At 42.2% G+C, this 20,081-nt stretch overlaps 2 protein-coding genes across 5 annotated transcripts in view; both read left to right on the top strand.

The window, feature by feature from the left end:
• Window positions 1-8,506, top strand: part of fndc3a (fibronectin type III domain containing 3A) — a 42,340-nt gene extending 33,834 nt beyond the window's left edge. For all 4 annotated transcript variants that reach the window (XM_069161189.1, XM_069161188.1, XM_069161190.1 and 1 more), the window contains 7 exons: window positions 98-211; window positions 382-531; window positions 1,405-1,751; window positions 2,523-2,735; window positions 3,113-3,279; window positions 4,764-4,888; window positions 5,955-8,506. In XM_069161189.1, coding sequence (XP_069017290.1) covers window positions 98-211; window positions 382-531; window positions 1,405-1,751; window positions 2,523-2,735; window positions 3,113-3,279; window positions 4,764-4,888; window positions 5,955-6,269 — 1,431 coding nt within the window. In that variant the 3' untranslated portion in view covers window positions 6,270-8,506. The remainder of the gene's footprint in view (window positions 1-97; window positions 212-381; window positions 532-1,404; window positions 1,752-2,522; window positions 2,736-3,112; window positions 3,280-4,763; window positions 4,889-5,954) is intronic.
• Window positions 8,507-12,029: 3,523 nt separating this feature from the next.
• mlnr (motilin receptor) lies at window positions 12,030-15,674 on the top strand. The gene is made up of 2 exons (XM_069161275.1): window positions 12,030-12,813; window positions 15,367-15,674. Exons 1-2 carry the CDS (start codon window positions 12,030-12,032, stop codon window positions 15,672-15,674), a joined length of 1,092 nt encoding a protein of 363 aa, XP_069017376.1.
• The last annotated feature ends 4,407 nt before the right edge of the window (window positions 15,675-20,081 follow it).

Below are 20,081 nucleotides of genomic sequence, written 5' to 3'. Positions count from 1 at the left end.
AGGAGAAGGAATTGTGTTGTTTTGTCCTGCATGCTTTCAATCCTCTCTTACTGAATGAATTTAAGTAAAAATTGATTTTGATGTTTTGTGTGAACAGTTTGGGCCTCTATCGGAGCGCTGTGAGATTACAACAGGCCCTGGGGCCCCGGAGCCGTGCAAGACCCCTTCCACCACATGCAAATCTCCCAGCTGTGTTGTTGTGAGCTGGGAGGTAAGATCGGCTTCATTTTCATTCCCTAAACAATGTACATGAATTTAATAATCACCTGCGTCATTCTGAGAATATATTGGAAAATATGTATAAAACTGCATTATTTATTCATCACAATGACCCTATGTTATCTGTGCTGATGGGAAATGCCATTGGTGTTTACCCTGTAGGCCCCTCCATGCAATGGAGCTCCAGTGGCAGAGTTTCGTCTGGAGTGGGGAGCAGCTGAGGGCAGCATGCAGGTGTGTTACAGTGGATCAGGACTCAGCCATGAATTGAAGGGGCTGCTGCCTGCAACCAGCTACTTCTGCCGGGTACAGGTGAGGATAACAGACACTTTATTGCTTATTATTTATTTCCATTAAGCCTAAATTAGCTGTTATCTGTTTTTCATCAGTATCAGTGTTTATAATACAGCTTAAAATACAATCATATCTCACCTTACAACCAATAAAATCTGACAAATTTAAGTTGGTTTGGTTAATTCTGTGATAACTTTACTGTTATTAGTTATCTCAATCAGAGTTTGCTTCTAAGAGCAGCAAAGATGACTGAAACAACTAAAACTCTCCCATATGGCATTGTGAGCAATAAATCTGATACTCGGCCAACAGTCCTGCCTCAGTTGTCTGATCTTTTAAAGTACTGATTTAAACTTAAAATAAGCTGGTGTGCACAGATTTCATCATCCTTAGTAGGAAACGTATCACTCAAACCCATATTTCTCCCCTCAGTACTCTTTGCAACTTAGATAAATGACATCACACCAACAGGTTGCAGCTGATGATTTTGTATGATTATTTTGGAAGGCATTAAAAAAAAAATTTTTAAAATACAATCGATAAAAGACACGTTTCCCTCTTTGTGGTTTTAGTTGTTTCAGGGTGATCTGAGCAGTTGGTTTTAATCATTGAGCAGTTGCATAGAAGATGATGGTTTGTTTTTAGTGTTTACTCTATTGGTTGCCAGATGTTTAACTTTGTGCGCTCGCCTCTCCTTGGTTTTTTTAGTTTTTTTAAATGTAATTTTATTTGTTTGTTCCATTTTATGGATTAGCTAGAAAAACAAACACCTGTTAAAATCCTTACCAGTGATGTTTACACTGGAACTCCACCTTGTGGACACTCATGGACGTTACACAAGTGTCCTGTAGCGTCGCAGGTGAGAGTTGACCCAATCTTGTTGTTGTGCAGGCTGTGAACGTGGCCGGTGTGGGGCCCTTCAGCGAGGCAGTGCTGTGCCAGACGCCCTGCTCGGTGCCTGCCGCTGTCAGCAACATCTACGTCCTGAAAGAGTCTGAGCTGCGAAGGTACGAGACTCCAGCGGATGCAGACGAAGACGAGGAAGAGGAGGACGGTGATTCCCGGCCACCACCGGTCTACTCTCCGTCCACTTGCCTGGGTATTTGCTGGGACGCTCCGTGTGATCACGGCTCCGAGATCACTTCCTACCTGATTGACCTCGGAGAGCGGCAGCCCGTCGTCGTCGGTCCCGTCACCAAACACATCATCCAGCATCTGCAGCCCGACACCAGCTACAGGTTGGTGCTGCTTCACTGTCAACTCGAAGGTTCACAAAATGTTGTTTGTACTACGCTACATTGAGCTTTTCAGATGTCGATGAGCTCCAACAGTTTTGAAGGTGATAGATCTCTGTGTTTGCACTTCATAAATTGTGACAGAAATCAATTAGACAGACTCTTTAATCCGGACTTTTGTTCTGTTGTCTTCTCTAATAATGCAGAAAAAAACCACAAACTATTGTGCCTTATGTTCTGAAACTGCTGAGTCATGGGCATCATCATCAGCTGCCTCGAGATGAGACGAGTTCACACTTCTGCAACTTTCACCTGCTACCATCCAAATTGTTTTTTGTCTCGTTGTGAATCTGCTCTGAACTGGACATTGCAGGAAACTGAAATTATGCACACTGAAATGATGTATCCTTAACACATTTGTATTTTAAGAAAGTTGTGTTATTTATCTTAAATGTCATTCACATGCTGTTTATGTTAGGTCACCATAGCACTGTTGCACTTAGATAGAGCAGATGAAAAGCTCTACACTGTGGACTTGTAATGAAGCAAAGACGGGCTGAACGAATTTGCTGGCTTTCAGCAAATGTGTCGGTGTTGAGAACCAGAGCCATTTCAACAGAAAATGTGACAGACGCTGAACACGACCCTCCGCCAACGAGATGAAATTCTGTTTCTGTTGATGATCTTTGAGAGTCACTGCAGTGCTTTCTGCTCAGGTAAACTCAGTCTTTGCAGCTCTCTGATGTCGTCTTATTCCTACCTTTTCTTCGTCAGGATCCGAATCCAAGCCCTGAATAGCCTGGGAGCCGGGCCCTTTAGTCACACCTTCAAGCTGAAGACGAAGCCCCTGCCCCCTCAGCCCCCCCGCCTGGAGTGCACCGCCTTCAGCCACCAGACCCTCAGGCTCAAGTGGGGCGACGGCCCGGCCAAAGCCGCCACCTCAGACGCCCTGCAGTATCAGCTGCAGATGGGGGACAAGAGCGGCAGGTCAGTGGCTGAAGTGATCTGACGAGAGATAAACCAATATTTATTTTTTTTTTGTATCTGTGCTGTTTGTGTCACTGTGTGGACTGTGCTGACAGGTCATCATTGTAAATGAGAATTGGTTCTCAATTGATTTTACCTGGTTAAATAAAGGTCATATATATATAATAACGGCGGAGACTGGAGTTTAAGCAAAAGCTCCTGATAACTATATACAGGATGATACACCGGAGAGCGCGCTGTCAAAGAAGACGCACTGACTTTCTGCTTTATGTATATTTCCTGACAGAGGAGTCGCACGTCTCATTTGCTTTCGGGCATATTTACCCTCATCTCATTAAATCCTCTCTCCCACTTTTTTCATGTCCCTGTCATTGCAGATTTATATCCTTGCACAAAGGACCATGCCACACACACAAAGTTCAGAGGCTTAATGAGTCTACCTCTTACACGTTCCGTATCCAGGCCTTTAATGAGGCGGGCGAAGGGCCCTTCTCCAATGTTTACACATTCACTACCCCGCGCTCTCCTCCAGTCCCAGTGAAAGGTACAGTGCCAACTTTCTTTCTTTTGTTCTTTCTCTGTCTGCCTTGTGTGTAACAGTCCTTAGTATCTTTAAAAAAAAAAAAAAAAAAAAAAAATTTAAAACTCACCGCTGACAGCCGGTGTGCTCAGCTTTCAACCTCAGTTGACCCGAGCTTGACTTGCATGAGTAAGACCCAGTAGCCACAAATTCACTTGTCGGCTGTCATCATGAGTCGGGTTGCTCGGCGCTGTGGTCGGGACTCAGCCAGCCTCTGCAGAGCCTCTTTTGATCCTACGCGTCGAAGTTAGTCAGTGATGAGGACGTAAGCTTTTGTCTCGGCGCCTCTTTTCAATCAAGCGGTCATGTGGCAGATTGTCGGCGTTACTCAACACTCGTTGTCTCCTCACACTGTGAAGTGCACTCTGAAATATAAACAGTTTGAATTCAGACTAACCAGTTCAGCCTCTAGTATAAAGTAAAACATCATAATGCCACAAAGGACTAAAATCCTCAATGCCACGGTAGTTTTTAACAATTACCAGAGCACTTTGACAGTTCTGTACAACCACATATTTTTTTTATTTTTTTTTATTGTTTTTGCTTAAAATGCCACCTACTTCTAGAACATGACTCAGAGTTACGGTTCTCTAACATAACAAGAATTCACTCTTCATCCATCAGCTGAGTCACTATTTAAATCAAAGAAAGTACTCTTTTATTAAAGCAAATGGTTTCAAAGAAAGTACTCTTTTATTAAAGCAAATGGTTTCTGAAGCAGCCCCTCTGTCAAAAGTCTCCGGAAGCTCTGATTCAGACTTGAAGTTCACTTCCCATATAAAACAATTTGAGAAGTTAGGAACAATCAAACATACAATCGACTTCTGCGAATATGTTTTTGTTCTGGTTTGTTTTAAAATATTTTTAGTAGATTACAAATTATGTCGGACTGAGTTAAAATCAAACCAACCGCCACTCAGAGAGAAGCTCAGATAAACAAATACTCCGTTTTCAACAACATTTTTGCATTTCCCGATAGTCCGCCTGTGAGGCATTAGGGGGCATCTGTCAGTTGTCTGCATATCAGGCATTCAGGGAACATTGTAAAATTTAAGCATTTTCCAATAGTCCGCCTGTGGGTCTTTGGGGGACATCTGTAAATTGTAGCATTAGCAGATTTCCCCCATATGAGGTGTTTTAAAGGACAGCTGTAAATAGTAATGTCTAACAATAAACTGCATGTGAGGCGTTTAGGGTGCATCTGTGAATTGTAGCGACTATGACAATAACCGGGGATACTCCCTCACCCTCTAAACTGCATGTGTCTGCGTGCACATCGGTCGTCAATTAATGAATTACAAACTGACCGTTTCCTCGTCAAACTGCTCGGATCTCTTGTTTTAAACGTGACACCCAGTGGCAGACGTTATTCCAGATGTCGCTTACCTTCATTGTACGCTCATTACATGACCTCTCTCTCTCGTTGTCGTTCCACTTTCACCCTTCAGCCCCTAAAGTGGAGCGTCTGGACGACAACTCCTGCGAAGTCACATGGGAGGCCCTACCGCCCATGAAGGGGGACCCAGTTATCTACACTTTGCAGTGGATGTTGGGAAACTCCGAGTTTAAACAGGTACTGACGTTGTTGTGGGGAAGTTTGGCGCTCCCTTCTTGTGTTTTATGTCCTTCCCTGTTACCTTCTGCTGACCTGCCATTCATCACGGTGGCCTTTCTATGCAGATCGGGATACAGATGGTTTCAGGGCCTTAATGTTTTCGCCGTGGCGTTTTCCCGTTCGGTGTTAGTCACCGCTGGTTTTAAATTTCCCATTATGCAAAGGTCATCAATCCATGACGCATCCGAGGTGTCTTGCCCCTGCCAGCACATTCATCTCTCTCAGTGGCCTCCAGCCATGTTAATGCAGAATAATGGCCACTTCAGGCTAATGCTAAAATCCCCACATCGTACGTGGCAATTGAATCAGGAAGTTGAAATATGTGGCTGTTGTCAATGTTTGTTTCCCTCCCTATTGTCAATCTCAAAAGTCCACGTTTGAGAAAGGGGCATTATTCTTTTGCTGGTAATAGGAGGTTGAGTTTGGCTGTTCTATAATGGACAGTTCTATGATTTTCCTTTTTTTAAACCAGGGTAAAAAAAAAACTGCTTGTACCCTCCTACAGCTATCCTTGTCTCCAGTAGTTTAAAAAAAAAAAAAAAGCGTCACTTCAGCATCCAAACAGATCAGACTCACAAGGCTCACTGCAAACGTGTGGGTGGTCAGCTGGGCAAACAGCAAACGCTGATGGCTTTCCACATCTTCCAGAGAGACAACAACATTTTTACAAACCAATCAGAAAATACATCGTTAATTCAGAAATCAAACCTAAAAGAGCCTTTTATTTTATTTTTATTTTTTTTATTCTAATGTTCCCGCTGACTCGGTCCAGTTGGTCACAAGCAGCAAGATGGGTTTTTTTTTCAGCTTTATTGTCCAGTACAGTTTCTTTAAAAACAGCTCAATTTCAGTATTTCCTCAGTTTGTTACGATAAACTTGTTAATGAAATGCAAGTTAAGATAAAACCAACAATTCAGTTGTTCTTTAAAAAAAAAAAAAAAAAAACCATAGTCTTGTTTTTCTCTCTCTTCCTTGTCACATATTCAGTTTTTAATCTCACTTCTCCTCCCTTTCGTTTGTCAGGCCTACAAAGGCTCGGCCACCTCCTTCCACGTCCACAACCTGCAGCCCAGCAGCGACTACCGTTTCCGGGTGTGTGCTATCCGGCAATGCCAGGACGCCCCGGAGCTGAGCGGTCCCTACAGCCCCACGGTGACCCTCTCCCCCCAGCGGAACGAGGTGGCGCTGGGCAGCGGCTCGGGGTCGAGGACCGGCACAGAGTCCATCCGAGCCAGACAGAGCCTGTCAGACGAGCAGTGCGCTTTCCTCCTCCTCATGGTTTTTGCCGTCATCGCTATCCTCATCGCTTTTGTCATCCAGTACTTTGTAATTAAATAAGCAGTTTGTGCCAGCCAGCTTCAGGGTTATAGCTTTATTGCCCCCTCCCTTTATTGCCCCCTCCCCATCTCTGTGTTGTTATGTATTCTTTATTTTCTACTTCTACTACTACTTGCTGTTCTCCGGTTTCAACAGAGTAATTGCATTAGGCAAATTGGAGAGCAGCAGGAGGATGGGCGGTTGGTGAGAGCTAATTAGCGGTTATATAGTGAGAATGTAACATCTCATTTGGTACCTGTGATACCTTCCTGAATCTCCTGCCTTTTGTCACCCTGCTCCAAGTTTGTAGAATCTGTTGTTCAGTTCAGATTTCTACTCCATCATGATTACCTTCGTGTTAAGAAGAAAAAAAAAAGAGGAACTCAGAAAGCGTAGGGTTATGGTAAATTTCGGGGAGAGGGTTGGGGGGGGGGAGGTGGCGCATATATTAAAATATATAGAAATACTCATTATTTATATTTCCATTTACTTGTCCAGTACGAAACTGTTTTTTGATAGACGTGTTCCAAAAATAGTATGTAGGTGTGTCGTTAGCCTATGTGCTATTTGATCCTGGGACCTGGTGGGCCAGTGTTTGCACAGAGGTGTGTCCAGATGTGTATACTGTATGTAGTTTGTGCCACAGCGGTACACGGCTGGGAGGGCTTCAGGGCCAGATGAAGGGACTCAACCCTCCCACGCTGAAAGTTCGAGGAGTCTAGTCAGAGAAGAAACGGAAACGAAAAATCTTGTTCACATTGTAGAGTGTTCATTTAGCACTTTTCAACCTTTTTGATGTTCAGAATGTTTAAGGATGCAAAAATGACTGGAGAAATGTTAGTATATTTTTGTACAGTGAAGACACGATGATCTGTAAGTTTGAGAAAAAAAAATGCTCAGTAAACAAACAAAAACCAAACTAACAGTGAATTATAATTATTTTTACTATCATATAGTTATACTGTAGCTTGTTTTTACAATCATGCAGCTGCTTTACTCTGAAATATTGTTGGTCAGCACAAAAAAATGTATGCTTTCTCGTATGTTCTGTTTTATTTTGCCCGCCGCCCCCCCTCCCCCTCCCTCACACCCCCCACCCCCACCTCCCCGGTAATTGATTTTGCACCTTAGTGAACGAAAACCTTGACTGACTGCGTCTTGGTCTTGTGTTGCATTTTATAGAACACACTTTGAGATTGTGCAAGCCCTACTTGTGTGTTGGGTGTTTTAAAAGTTGTAGTATCACATGATGTGTCACTGAAACAGCTAATGTATCAGCAAAAAAAGAAAAAAAAACAAAAAAAACCAGTATGTACAAGTTGTTTCGGAGGCCTTACCTTAATTGGAGAGGAAAAAAAATCTTGGGGGAATCTTTTCTTAATTTCTCTTGAGTTTTGATGTTTTTCTTTTAGTGTTAGAAAACACTAAAATGTGTTCTATTTCCTTTTACTTTTGCAGCATTCATTTGATGTTAGTAAACCTACGTAATCGTGAAAGAAATGGAAAGTAGTTCTGTGTATTCACATTTATTTTCTTTTGTCAGGTCATACATGTGTGAAGTATATTTTTTTATAATGTTGAAGTAATATAAGTTAATACTCTCCACAGAAGATAATAAATCATGAGTAGTCATGAATCATGGAAAGCAAAATGGCGGATACAAAATGTGTTATGTACTTCCTGTGAATCGAAATTTGCCTTTTCTCCGTGTGTTAAGTAAATGTAACGGATTGCAAACACTGAGTTTTCAGTGGTAATCTGGCTTTAGGGTCTAGTGTTGTTTGGTTTTGGGCAGATAACTGCTATTGCATCTGTTAAGATTAAATACAGGTACCTTGCAAAACGTCCTCGATAATTACATGATTTGGTCCTTCAGACATTCTGCAAATGTCTCCGCTTTGTCATTTAAAGAATTCAAATTCCTATTTTTGATAGCGATCGCAATGTGTGCCATTTTAACACCCTTCACCCTGGGCTTACTACCTTCGGCTGGGGAGATAAACAAAATGCTTAAAAAATTAGTAAAATATGCACAAAATGAAGACCATTTTATGTAATTTTAATGTTTGCAGTTACCTCATACACCGTACATTCCAATATGAAAATTTGTTATACTATACATACTACCAGACATATCACTTTACAATGTTCATTATGGAAAAAAAAATGTATAATCATAGATCTGTATCTAAAGTGTATCTGTATAGCCATGATATCTACAAAGGGTCCATGCACAATAAAAGATTTATAATTCTTCACCATGTTTGAAGTTTGGCCATATATTTGTCATTAATTACTCCGCGGTTATAAATGGCCCCAATATCACGTGTTTCAGTGGTCAGCGGGTGTTCTGTGAAATTATGGACAAGGAAACCCCGAATGTAGTTACAGTCAGCAGTTCAATCACCTCTATATATCAACGTGTAATATATATATATATATATACATATGTGTCGCCATCTCGGCAAAGCATGTAATACACCCATCAGTCCACCAGATGGCAGTCTGTGAAATGTTTTGTGTTGCCTAGGTGTGACAAGTGGCCTTAGGTTTAGCCACCAAAAACCATGTGTTAGGTTGAGAAAAAATGACTTGGCTAGGAAAATAAACATAAAAAGCAATTTTATGTCACATTAGTTATTATATGTTACGTGAGTTAAATAAGATATTAAAAAAAAAAATGTGCCCATGTTCCAAAAAAAAAAAAAAAATCCACCTCGCTTTGTCGTTGCAACTTTGTCACGTGACCATCTTCTTCAACCCTGGTCTGCTGTGCGTGTACTTTTCACGTGAAGCGAGGCCAAATGTGACACTGAGAAGATATCCTCTGGTGGACAGACGGCTGTATGACATGCTTCGGCGGGATACCGGGCTGCCATACCAGTGCTCACCTCAGTTCCATTGCCAACTCTCACTAAATGATATGAACACAAACTGAAAAGGAGACGCAGCTTTTCTGGTGCAAAGTGGCCGAGATATCCAAGATTCAAAACTTTTTTTAGCTGTGTAAATTATCGGAAAGTGATTAAGAAAAATAATAGTTCGGTCTTAATGCGAGGGGAATTCAGTAACTAATCGTCTTTGCATTACAACACAGAAAAATCTCCAGTCATGACTTTTTATTGCCTGATGTCACATTTTATGGTGTGAAGTAAACGTTTTCGAAGAACCCTAATTGACTATGACCAAGTTGTATGGCCCAGCCTCAGAAACATAAACTCTCACCAACAATTGAAAGCCTCGAAAATAAATATTTTCCATAATTTAGTTGTAATTTAAAACCAGAAATCCGTTTTAAGTATAAAATATTTTGCCTTCGTTAATTTGATCAATTCTACATTAAGTACCCACTGGACTGAGAGCAAACAAAACAGCTCACCCTGTCAGCTGCTTTCATTTCATTAAGAAAGTCTGCACTGCTGGAATACCCTCATTTTATTTTCACAGACGATAAAAAAAAAAAAAAAAAAAGCCGGGATGGTTGCAACAACATCCCACCAAACCTAGATGAAAATACCAGAAAGCTGAAGCTCCGCATCTTAATCTGTGATGGTGAGTCAGTCTTGACAGCTCTTTGTCCAGTCAGCAGATCTGAGTAAGATGTATACACCTGTCTGTCCATTATGTTCTGTATCTGACCAAAATCTGAATGGAAAAAGATTCTGTCCATTTCTTCTCTATCTCCCCCCTCCCCCCTAATTGTCTCCTTTTATCGCTAAAGACAATAAATTGTTTGTCCATTTAGACGAGGATGATCACATAATATCAAGATTTCAAATCTTAAAACGTTACAGAGATGCTTCTTCTGTTTGGTGTTCAGAGTTCAACGCTGCTGCACGTAATTGTGTTGAGCGTGCGTGAGAGACTTCTGGAGTAAGATGCCAGAGTTCCTGTCAACTGCACAAGCACAACTAAGTGGTGTAAGCAAAGGTGCCGTGATTAATGAGGGGGGGGAAGTGGGCTTAGTCATCTCGGTCACTGCATTGTTAACAACATTGGCCCCTGTTGAGAGATTAATTGGAAACCCTTAAAAAAAAAAAGCAGACTAACAAGCTTTCCTTGTCGTCTTGGTTTGACAGGAGCAAACAATGGCAGAGGGAGGGACGTTCCTTGCTGAGCCTCTGAGGTCCGAGTGGTTCACCTGGCGATGGGTCAGCTCAGTGTAAACACACAGATACACCCTAATGTCAGCGTGTCTCTGGTTGCAAAGGTTCAGAAAGCTCTAATGGATGTGGTGGCGTTGACCCAACACGGCACACCACCGGCTCAATCAGGCTTCGATGATTCACGTTACTTTGAACACAAAATATACAACAACAAAAAACCCTGCAGATCAGGAAGTGAAAACACACCTGCATTCATGACATAAACTTTTACCTGTGATCCACTAGTTGGGCAATCTGTTCTATAAAAAAAAAAAAAAAAACTGAAGTGAAGAACACTGTGCGCTAACTAGTTGGAAGTCACACTTCTGTTCTAATATTGAAAATTAGGTGGAAGAATTCAACAACAAAAAAAACATCCAGCGGGACTCTAACATCGAGACTTTAAAGGTCTTTTATCAATTTAAGACGCCTCAGAGCACCGACAAAACCTGACGTGAATTCTTAAAAGGTTTTTTTTTATTTATTTTTTTTAAAGTAGTGTTGTTGAAGCCAGGTTTGTTATAACAAGCCTGACAGGTAACTCAAGGGTGAGGAGAAAGATATGAGGACGGTGGGATTGTGGAGTGATGGAACCGAGTGCAGAGAGAAAAGGTGCTGGTGGACAATTAAGCAAACACAGTTCTCGTGTTTCCGGGAAGACAGCTTGGCAAACACAATGTGATTTCACTAATTGATGCAATAATCAATGTATCGGCTTCCTTAAATGGTTCTCTTTTCTTTGGTATTGATGGTCAGTCCCTTCAAATCTTCCATCTCTTGCCTTTCACTGTCATCATTCGATTATGAAGATTACACACACACACACACACGCACACACACACACACACACACACACACACACACACACACACACACGCACACACACACACACACACACACACACACACACACACAGAGCTCCCCGTTTCTCTCTGACTCCTCAGGGTGCTGTGGAGGAGGAGGAGTTCATTTGTTCGTCTCTTGCCCCGGCTCAACTGGTTGTTAAGCATCAGGACAGGCTCTGCCACTTTCAAGTGATCCTCCTCCTCCTCCTCCTCCTTCTCCTCCTCCTTCTCCTGCTGCTGCTGCTGGTGCTGCTGGTGCTGCTGCTGCTGCTCTCCTCTCCTCTCCACTGGCATACTTAACACGACAGGGACCGAGAAAAGTTCAAAGGTTGAGAGATCCAGCTCAATATTCAAGGTAAATTCACCAGCAAAGACTTCTTTTGCTCCAGCTTTCTGCTTTTAGAGTTGAAGTTCACAGGATTATAGCAGTGAGTTTGCATGGTTTATCCCTCTGACTACTTCAAAAAAAAAAAAAAAAACATGTGTTTCATATTTTTGAACACGTTTTGAACACATCACTGGCTTCCATTAATGTAAAAAGAAAAGAAAAAAAAAACCAGATCTTTGAGTCATGTAATAATGAATTGTGCATTTATCATTTAAATGTGTTACAATCACAAAAACCTACTGCTCCAAATCTCCTCATCATATTTGCATTCATGTAAAGTCTACAGAATCAGAGTTAAGGAGATGAGACTTCGGTTCTGGTCCTTTAACGTATTATTTTTGTCTCCTCAGCTGCTCGTCGAGGTCAGATTTCACTCGTCGCTGTGACACTTACTGAGACTGGAATGCCCTGGGCCAGACCTCAGGTGGACGTTCCTGCTGGTGGAGCAGAGGCCATGGACCAGTACAACATAGACGACCACCACTTCGAGGGCTCCCTGTTCCCCACCTCCACCCTCATCCCCGTCACTGTCATCTGCATCCTCATCTTCATCGTCGGGGTAACAGGGAACACCATGACCATCCTCATCATCCAGCACTTCAAGGACATGAAGACCACCACCAACCTCTACCTGTCCAGCATGGCGGTGTCTGACCTCATCATCTTCCTCTGCCTGCCCTTTGACCTCTACCGCCTGTGGAAGTACGTTCCCTGGCTTTTTGGGGAGGCGGTGTGCCGCTTCTACCACTACATCTTCGAGGGCTGCACCTCGGCCACCATCCTTCACATCATGGCTCTGAGCATCGAGCGCTACCTGGCCATCAGCTTCCCCCTCAGGAGCAAGGTGGTGGTGACCAGACGCAGGGTCCAGTACATCATCCTCGCCCTGTGGGGTTTCGCCCTGGTTTCTGCTGCTCCCACACTCTTCCTGGTCGGGGTGGAGTATGACAACGACACACACCCGGACTACAACACGGGGCAGTGCAAGCACACCAGCTACGCCATCAGCTCTGGGCAGCTGCACATCATGCTCTGGGTGTCCACCACCTACTTTTTCTGCCCGATGCTCTGCCTCATCTTTCTCTACGGCTCCATTGGCTGCAAGTTGTGGAAAAGCAAGAATGACCTGCAAGGCCCCTGCATGTTGGCCCGAGAAAGGTCACACAGGCAAACAGTCAAGATCCTGGGTGAGTACGTGCCTTTTGTTATACGTCTCTTTTATGCAGATATCCAGCAGCAATCAGGTTACATCATGGTCAAAGAGGGTGAAACAACACTGATAATACTGAGGGACGGAAGTATTTTTGCTCTTTTTAGTGGACTTTCTAAAAGTGTCACGTTCTTAACAATGATCAGAAATGTTTGTAGAATTATAAAGACCGCACTGTGACGCAAAGGTTGCATATTTGTTTTTGCAAATAAACTTAGATAAACAATAATAATCACTGATGTTGCAGAGAAGTGTCACATTATTCACAATTCTGCTTTCTCTGCTTTCATTTGCTGAACCTAAAACATCAGAAAGTTTGGATTCATCGGTGACAGCGTCTAAAACTCTCTTTGGAGGGAAAAAGCTTCAACCAGAAATCTGTCTGTTTACAGTCAGTTTGCTTTTCATTGTTGCTGAATCAAAAACACGTACGAATCTGGGATTTCTGGCTTTCTGTCAACGTTATTAAATGGTTTTCACACATTTCGAGAGAACTGATTTCTGCTCCAATAGTTTCACTGACTCTTTTTAGCCTAAAAATCTCTTTCACTGCTTCCCATGGCATTGTTCTGCTTCGATCTCTCAGCTTTGATGAAGCGAAAGCTGCTGCCATGTGTATTGTTGTTGATACGAGCTGGTTAATTATTCTGTTTTGTCTGAGGCTAATCATGTCCTGCCCCTGCAGATACTGATTGACTTAATATTCAGCTCTGGCATATCGTGCAGGAAACCCTGTTTTACAGTGAAACACCATTACCAGGCCTGTCCATATTAGCCAAATGTTTAATCATGATGCATCCATCAGGATGTTAATTCCATTCATTAGCAGAGTACATGCTGCATAGACTTCACGTTGTGAAACATGCTACCGTTTGTGTCCACAGTTGCTGAATACCAAATTGGTTTGTCATTATTCATAAATCAGCCCTAATGGAAATGTTTGTGCTACTACAATCCTCCGTGCCTTTTTAATCTGCTGGTGACACACATCTCAGGAATCAATGACTGCTGTTTACGACATGGTCAATTCTCAGCACTGTTGCATCTACTCCCTCCACAGTGTAGGTCTTTAATTTAGGAAACTCTTCATGTTAATTCACAGATAACCAGGTGCGAGAGGGCCACATATACTTCTTTTTTAATTATTTAGTTGACATTTATTATCCCAAGAGAAATTACTGCCTCCATTACAAATTGATCATGAAGTTATCTGCAGGGGTCTTTTTGATCAATACCAGTGAATCAGAGATGATCTCACCCAGCATGGAGGTTTCTCGCTTTGACCTTTTTTTGTGTCCTGTTTTGCATCTTTCTGCCTCATATAATCGGTTGGTTAATAGCCTGTATTTTGAAAATGTGACTTCACTGTTGAAGCCAATTACAGGCTTACAGTCACTTCAGGGAACGAGACAGGTTGTGCACGTGAGTGTAAGTGTGCGTTCTTGTACGTTGGCTTCAGAAGAAGCATGATGTTGTATTTGCTGCTGGTAATCAATAAATGTCAGGGGTGACTGGAGACCATAAATCACAGGACCATCCTGAAAACCAATTTTCAGCCTTTTTTCCAAATGAGTCCAACATGAACACCATATTATCTTTCAAAGGTTGACTAATTCTTGCTGTTTTATATATTTGTGTTTGTATTCGAAGCACACAAGGTTCTCCTAAAAAATAAAAAAAAAGTCAGGTATTTCGGTGTACCCATATGAATTCAAGTGCTGCTTATTCAGTCACAATTTCTCATGAGGTGTGTTGACCCACAATACAAGGGCGTATCTTTTGCACTTCACGATTTTCAGTCTGTTTCTGGTGTGTCAGGGTGGAAGCAAATAAAACACAGAAATATCTAAAATGATTAACACAGGAACTAACTAGAAACTGCAATAGATAATATATAAATAGTTTGGGATTTTATGTTTGTTTTGTTTTGAATAGTTTTACATTATGGCAAGTGTGGTCATTCGATAACTTGCAGAGGGTTGCAGTAGGCAAGACAGATACCGCTCCTATAATTGTATGGAAAATGTAAGCGAGTGTCAGCAGCCACGGTTCCTTCGCTTACAAAACTGGGGAATTCATAGCTGTGTTCAAAAATAAAATAAAAATTCACCTTCAAGCACCTCTGCAGCTCACTAATTGGATACATATTTTGTTCATTTAATCTGCTCCAAACTCAACATGTAAAAACATCAGTGCAGCTATTTCTTGGCCAGGTGGAGTTTGTGTTAGTTGCCTGGCAATCTCACAATGAAGACGAGACACGAAGTGACTGTGTCCTTCTTCACACTTCGGTTTTTGTACAGATAGATGACAAAAATCGTTAGTACATGGATCGTGTCATCTTTGTGAGCTGTTTCAGTCTGTAAGCTGCTGCTGGCTTTAGGTTTACATCTACTGTCCAGACATGAGAATAGGATTTGTCCTCTCCTGTAACTCTTGTTTTAATCTCTTATTTACCAAACTGTCAAACTCCTCCTGAAAAGGAAACTACGTTGTAATTGTTGCCTCCTAACTTATTTTCCCCTCTCAGTGGTGGTGGTGCTGGCCTTCATCATCTGCTGGCTGCCCTACCACATCGGCAGAAACCTCTTTGCCCAGGTGGACGACTATGAAACGGCCATGCTGAGCCAGAACTTCAACATGGCCTCCATGGTGCTCTGCTACCTCAGCGCCTCCATCAACCCGGTCGTCTACAACCTCATGTCTCGGAAGTACAGGGCCGCAGCCAAGCGCCTCTTCCTGCTGCACCAGCAGCCCAGACAAGTCCACCGTCACCAGAGACAGCTGTGTGTGATCGACCAGATCTCCACCCTGAATGAAAGCCTGACCGGGGTCTGAGAGGAGGCACTTACGGGTTTGACTTCACCACCAGGGGAGAGTTTTCAGGTGTCGTTACAGTTAAGTTCTAGGGTCAGGTGCTGAAGAGGAAACATGCTGAAGAAGTGTAGCGGAGAGATGTTTGTTCCATTTTATCTTTGAGCGGAATAAATAACAGGGTTGAGAGCACTTCAGTGCAAAGTCAGATTTACTACTTCTTGGAGGCATTCTGTTCACAAGGACACGATGACGACTGTCTGCCACGTCACGCCGTAGCTATTGTCAAGAAAATATTCTTTGAGTGGATTCCATTTACAGTTTTCCTGCCTCAGTGTTGTGCACCTCATGCAGATGTATTTACATCAACGTTGTGTACTGCTGCATGTTTTTCTTCCTTGTTGTCACATGCACCACTTCAGCTCACAATTATCATCAATCCGCAGCGGCACGGATTGATAATAAGTGATCCCTCTTTGTTTATGACAGGTGACGTTTGCCACACGTGAAATGACTGTTCATTTGTAATGTTCAATTGTAGCCCGCTACATGGTGTTGTAAGATTGAATCATTTTAATGTATGGTGAGCAACTGTTTTCAAAATGTTTGTTTGTTCTCGTAAATCAAGAAAAAGAAAACAAGTAAAACCTATTAGCTGCGGGCCATTAGTTGTACGGATCTGAAATTGGGTATTTGTGTGTGTGTGTGTGTGTGTGTGTGTGTGTGTGTGTGTGTTTGTTTGTTTGTGAATTCAAACATACACTTGATAAAAGCAGATTATTATGAATATGGGGCAGTTGTTGTCGGTGTGTCCGATACAGAGGCCACCTGAGGCCTGAGGTTTCGGGTCTGCGTACGTGCCGGTCATCATATATAATCTGACACAGCTATTATATTAAATTGAGCCAGAGTTAGATTTACACTGGCAGCCATTGTCCCTGCATTACCATAATCAAAGTAATGGCTGCTCTAAGTGCATTTCAAAGAGGAATAAAGGTATTAGGATGTCACCAGAAAACACATGTCATTGCTTTTGTTGCCTCCATTTGCATAATCTTGATCAAATTCTTCTTTGATGTTCACTTGTGTCTCTCATGCACTCTAGCAACAACAAAAAAAGGTAACGTCAAAGTTATGTATCTTTAACTTGAACAATGTCTTACTGCAAAATAAAACTTTCTTTTTCCAGGTCCTGTCTATCATACTTCTTGTTCTTTAAAAAGAACTGTCGTGATTTTTGCCCATGAATCATTGGGCCTTGGTTTTGCACAAATACAAAGAGACGCCGTCGCTCCGGGCTGATTCATCCCCATGACAGTTTTTTTTCACAGAACCATTCATCTCTTTACCAGAGGAGCTGAAGCAGCCCGTTAAAGCTCATATCCCACAGACCGTCCTGCCATCACCTGGGGAAAGATCAACAAGCAGCACGACTCCTCTGTTGGTTATTTTCTTTACTGATAATGAAGAGAGTGGCTGTGAGCCGTTTGATCAGAGCTGTCAACACCTCCCCGAGGCTTTCTTCACACCACCTCCAAACATTCAGCGTTGGGAGATACACAGTTTGTTTGTTTTGACTTGTTATTTGAGAGCATGCTGTTATCAGCAAACCTCTAACATTCTGCACTCACCGCTTTGGGAAATGTAATTTACTGTATAGGCAGTGAATTAACTTAAATGAACTGTAAGGATACTTTTCCTGAGATTTATTAGGTTCATATAAAGTAAAACTCCTGAGCAAAGATATTTCTATTTTAAAACTGACAAGTAATCAGTTACTGGAATTATATTATATTGCTGTTGCGGCTGTTTTCAGATTAATCCATGTTTAACTCATCTCAAAGCTCTTTACAAAAATGTGCTCGTCCTGAGGTCTCTTATTACGTCACTAAAATGAAAATATGAATGTTTATATTTGAACCAATTTGCAAAAGGAAGTACCGGATGGCTGTATTTGCCCTTTTCAATGTTTGGACATTCTATAATTTGTTATTACAACACAAATGAAGCAGGGCCTTATGAAATGTCGTGACCAGGCAGAAGCTACATAGATTAGCACACATGTTCTCTTGCAATGCCATTCTGTTTTCCAGTATGTTCTTCTTTTGCATTTGTCTCCTTATGAATCTGGCTGCCTTTTAAATTCATCTCTACTGGGAAATTAATTGTTTGATTCAGCTGCTGACATCCTTTAAGTGTAATGACCCTTTCTACCAGAAGAAGGAGCCAAAGTGTTGCCTTGAGAGACAGCATGTGCACAGGCAACTTATTTCCTGGGATCTAGATTGGTCACACATTGCTTATGAGCTACATCAATGCTCAAACACGACTCTACCAGTTAAAAGCGTATTATTTTCCTGTAAAAATAATCGTTATCAGCTTCCCCTGTCAGCCCATCTCCACAAATTATCAGCAACACATCCACTTCCTGTTTGCTCCCTAACCCTACTGTCTTATGCACATGGCCCCAGGAAGCTGTGTTAAAATGGAGGTTCTTTGACAGAGGAGTCTGAAGAACAACTCTCTCTACAAAGCCTGCAGGGGCTCACCGTCTTTCCTGCTGCTTTCTGCTACAGCCGCTGCCCTCCTTATGGCCTCTGGTGTCGTGTGTTTCTCTCTCTTTCCTCCCCAAACTGAAAGTTTTTCCAACCCCAAGCTGACTGTGAGATCAATCGTCTGAAACTGAAAATGTTCCCTGTGAGAGCTGCTCTAATGTAGAGCCTAGGGAAAAGTCACCACCCAGTATTTTGAGGTGTGAGATGATTTATCTTGTGCGACCATAAAAGCCTGAGATGGTTTATATAATTCACCCATTCAAAATTTCTCTGCCACAAAGAGACAGACAAATGTCACTGCCAGCTCTGTGCCGTTGTCGTCACAGCTGGGTGGCAGTGGGACAATGAACACAAAACCATCTTTCCCTTTTACAAACCACCAGGCACTCCCACAGCTCTTTAATGGCAGTGATAAGGAAAATAAACGTAATTTATAAATCACTAATCACCTTGTCTCCTAAAGCTTTTAGTACACAGCTTTCATTGTTTAATGAGCCGTGTCGCACAAAGAAGAGTCAATACCCATTCCCCCCCCCCCCACGCTTCCTGCAATTTGGAGGCTAATTTACATCTACTTTGTTTTCGTAAAAGTGTTCAGGAGAAGTGTTTAACATTTGGTCGACTGAGAGACAAATCTAAACTAACATTGTCAGTTTCAGAGCTGTCAACCCGGATCACATCTTGCTCTTTGGCTATTTGACAGCTGAACAAAAAGAGGTAGCTGCATGATGTTGGAGACACATTTCAGGCTTTGATTGGGATCAAAAATATATTTTCCATGTGAACAGATTCAGCAGTCAGTTTAAAAGCTCGGGAAATGTCATTTTTTCATGTGGCTTTACGGTAAGAAAATATTTTTGTGGCCGATATACCGGCAGGAGAGACTGCTTTCTCTGCAGTTGTGTGGTGTGTTATTGGTGAGTTAGAAACCAATCCATTAGATGGTCTCTGTACATTTCCACAGCACAAACCACTTGAGAAACTGGCTCTACTTCCTCCTGGCCACAGGCAGGACAGCAGAGTCACTCCCAGATATTTCGCGTTCACATTAAAACTCAAAATGAGGAAAAACAGACAAAAATCGGGTAATGGTGGTGTAAGTTTAGTTGCTCGCCAGCTGCAAGTATCTCGGATTTCCATCATTGGAGAATCAGACCGAACATTCAAAGAGAACACAGCACCAAAATGTGCACATTTTTGTAATGTTCCTGAACATATGAAAGTATCTGCAGGTTCAAAGGTATCATAGCTGTATCATGTACCATGTATCATGGTTGTTTGATTCAATCCCCTCAGGCCCATCTTTGGCTCCTCCTCACTGATTGAGGATTGGTTTTACCTGTGGAGGAGTCTACATAAGGCATGTTTCTCCCAAGATGTCTCTCCAACCTGGAAGTCTGGTGCCTTTCGTCACCCGACTCGGTTTGTGTTTTCTCTCCTTTCGTTATGCCACATGCAGTTCTAGGTTTGTACTTTCTATGTGTCTGTTTGGTTGATCTTGAGTTGGGGTTGATAAACTGTTGGCTTCATAAAACTGTTTCTTTGTGAATCTCCCTTTGTTGTTATGCCCTGAAGGAAATGGGTATGACATTTAAACCTTGACCTAAATGAAGTGACCTTTGACCTCATGTCTTTTACTTGTGGATACTGAAGATGTAGAAGATCGGCTGTCTTTAAATTTGTCACCTTTTATCTAATTAAGTCAGATCAAGGTTTAGAGACACTGCAGGGATTGTAGGACAGTTATAATAAAAAACTAAAAACTGAGTGCTACAAACCAGCCAACAAACACTCGTGTACTCATACATGAGTGTTTGTACTATTAAAGAAATTCTTGTCGGGAAGGACCCAACGCCAGTAGGTTATGCACAGCACA

The sequence above is a fragment of the Embiotoca jacksoni genome, unplaced genomic scaffold (genome assembly GCF_022577435.1).
Source record: "Embiotoca jacksoni isolate LCO1_2020_lvr unplaced genomic scaffold, fEmbJac1.0.p SCAF_28, whole genome shotgun sequence".
NCBI lineage: Eukaryota > Metazoa > Chordata > Actinopteri > Embiotocidae > Embiotoca > Embiotoca jacksoni.
Note: the sequence above shows the minus strand (reverse complement) of the source record. Positions and strands in the feature narration are given on the sequence as shown.

Bases quoted from the DNA above. Each gene is read 5' to 3' on its own strand.
- mlnr (XM_069161275.1), top strand. From the start codon at position 12,030: ATGCCCTGGGCCAGACCTCAGGTGGACGTTCCTGCTGGTGGAGCAGAG. The intron at 12,814-15,366 runs GTGAGTACGTGC...TTCCCCTCTCAG, and splicing joins GCAAACAGTCAAGATCCTGG to TGGTGGTGGTGCTGGCCTTC.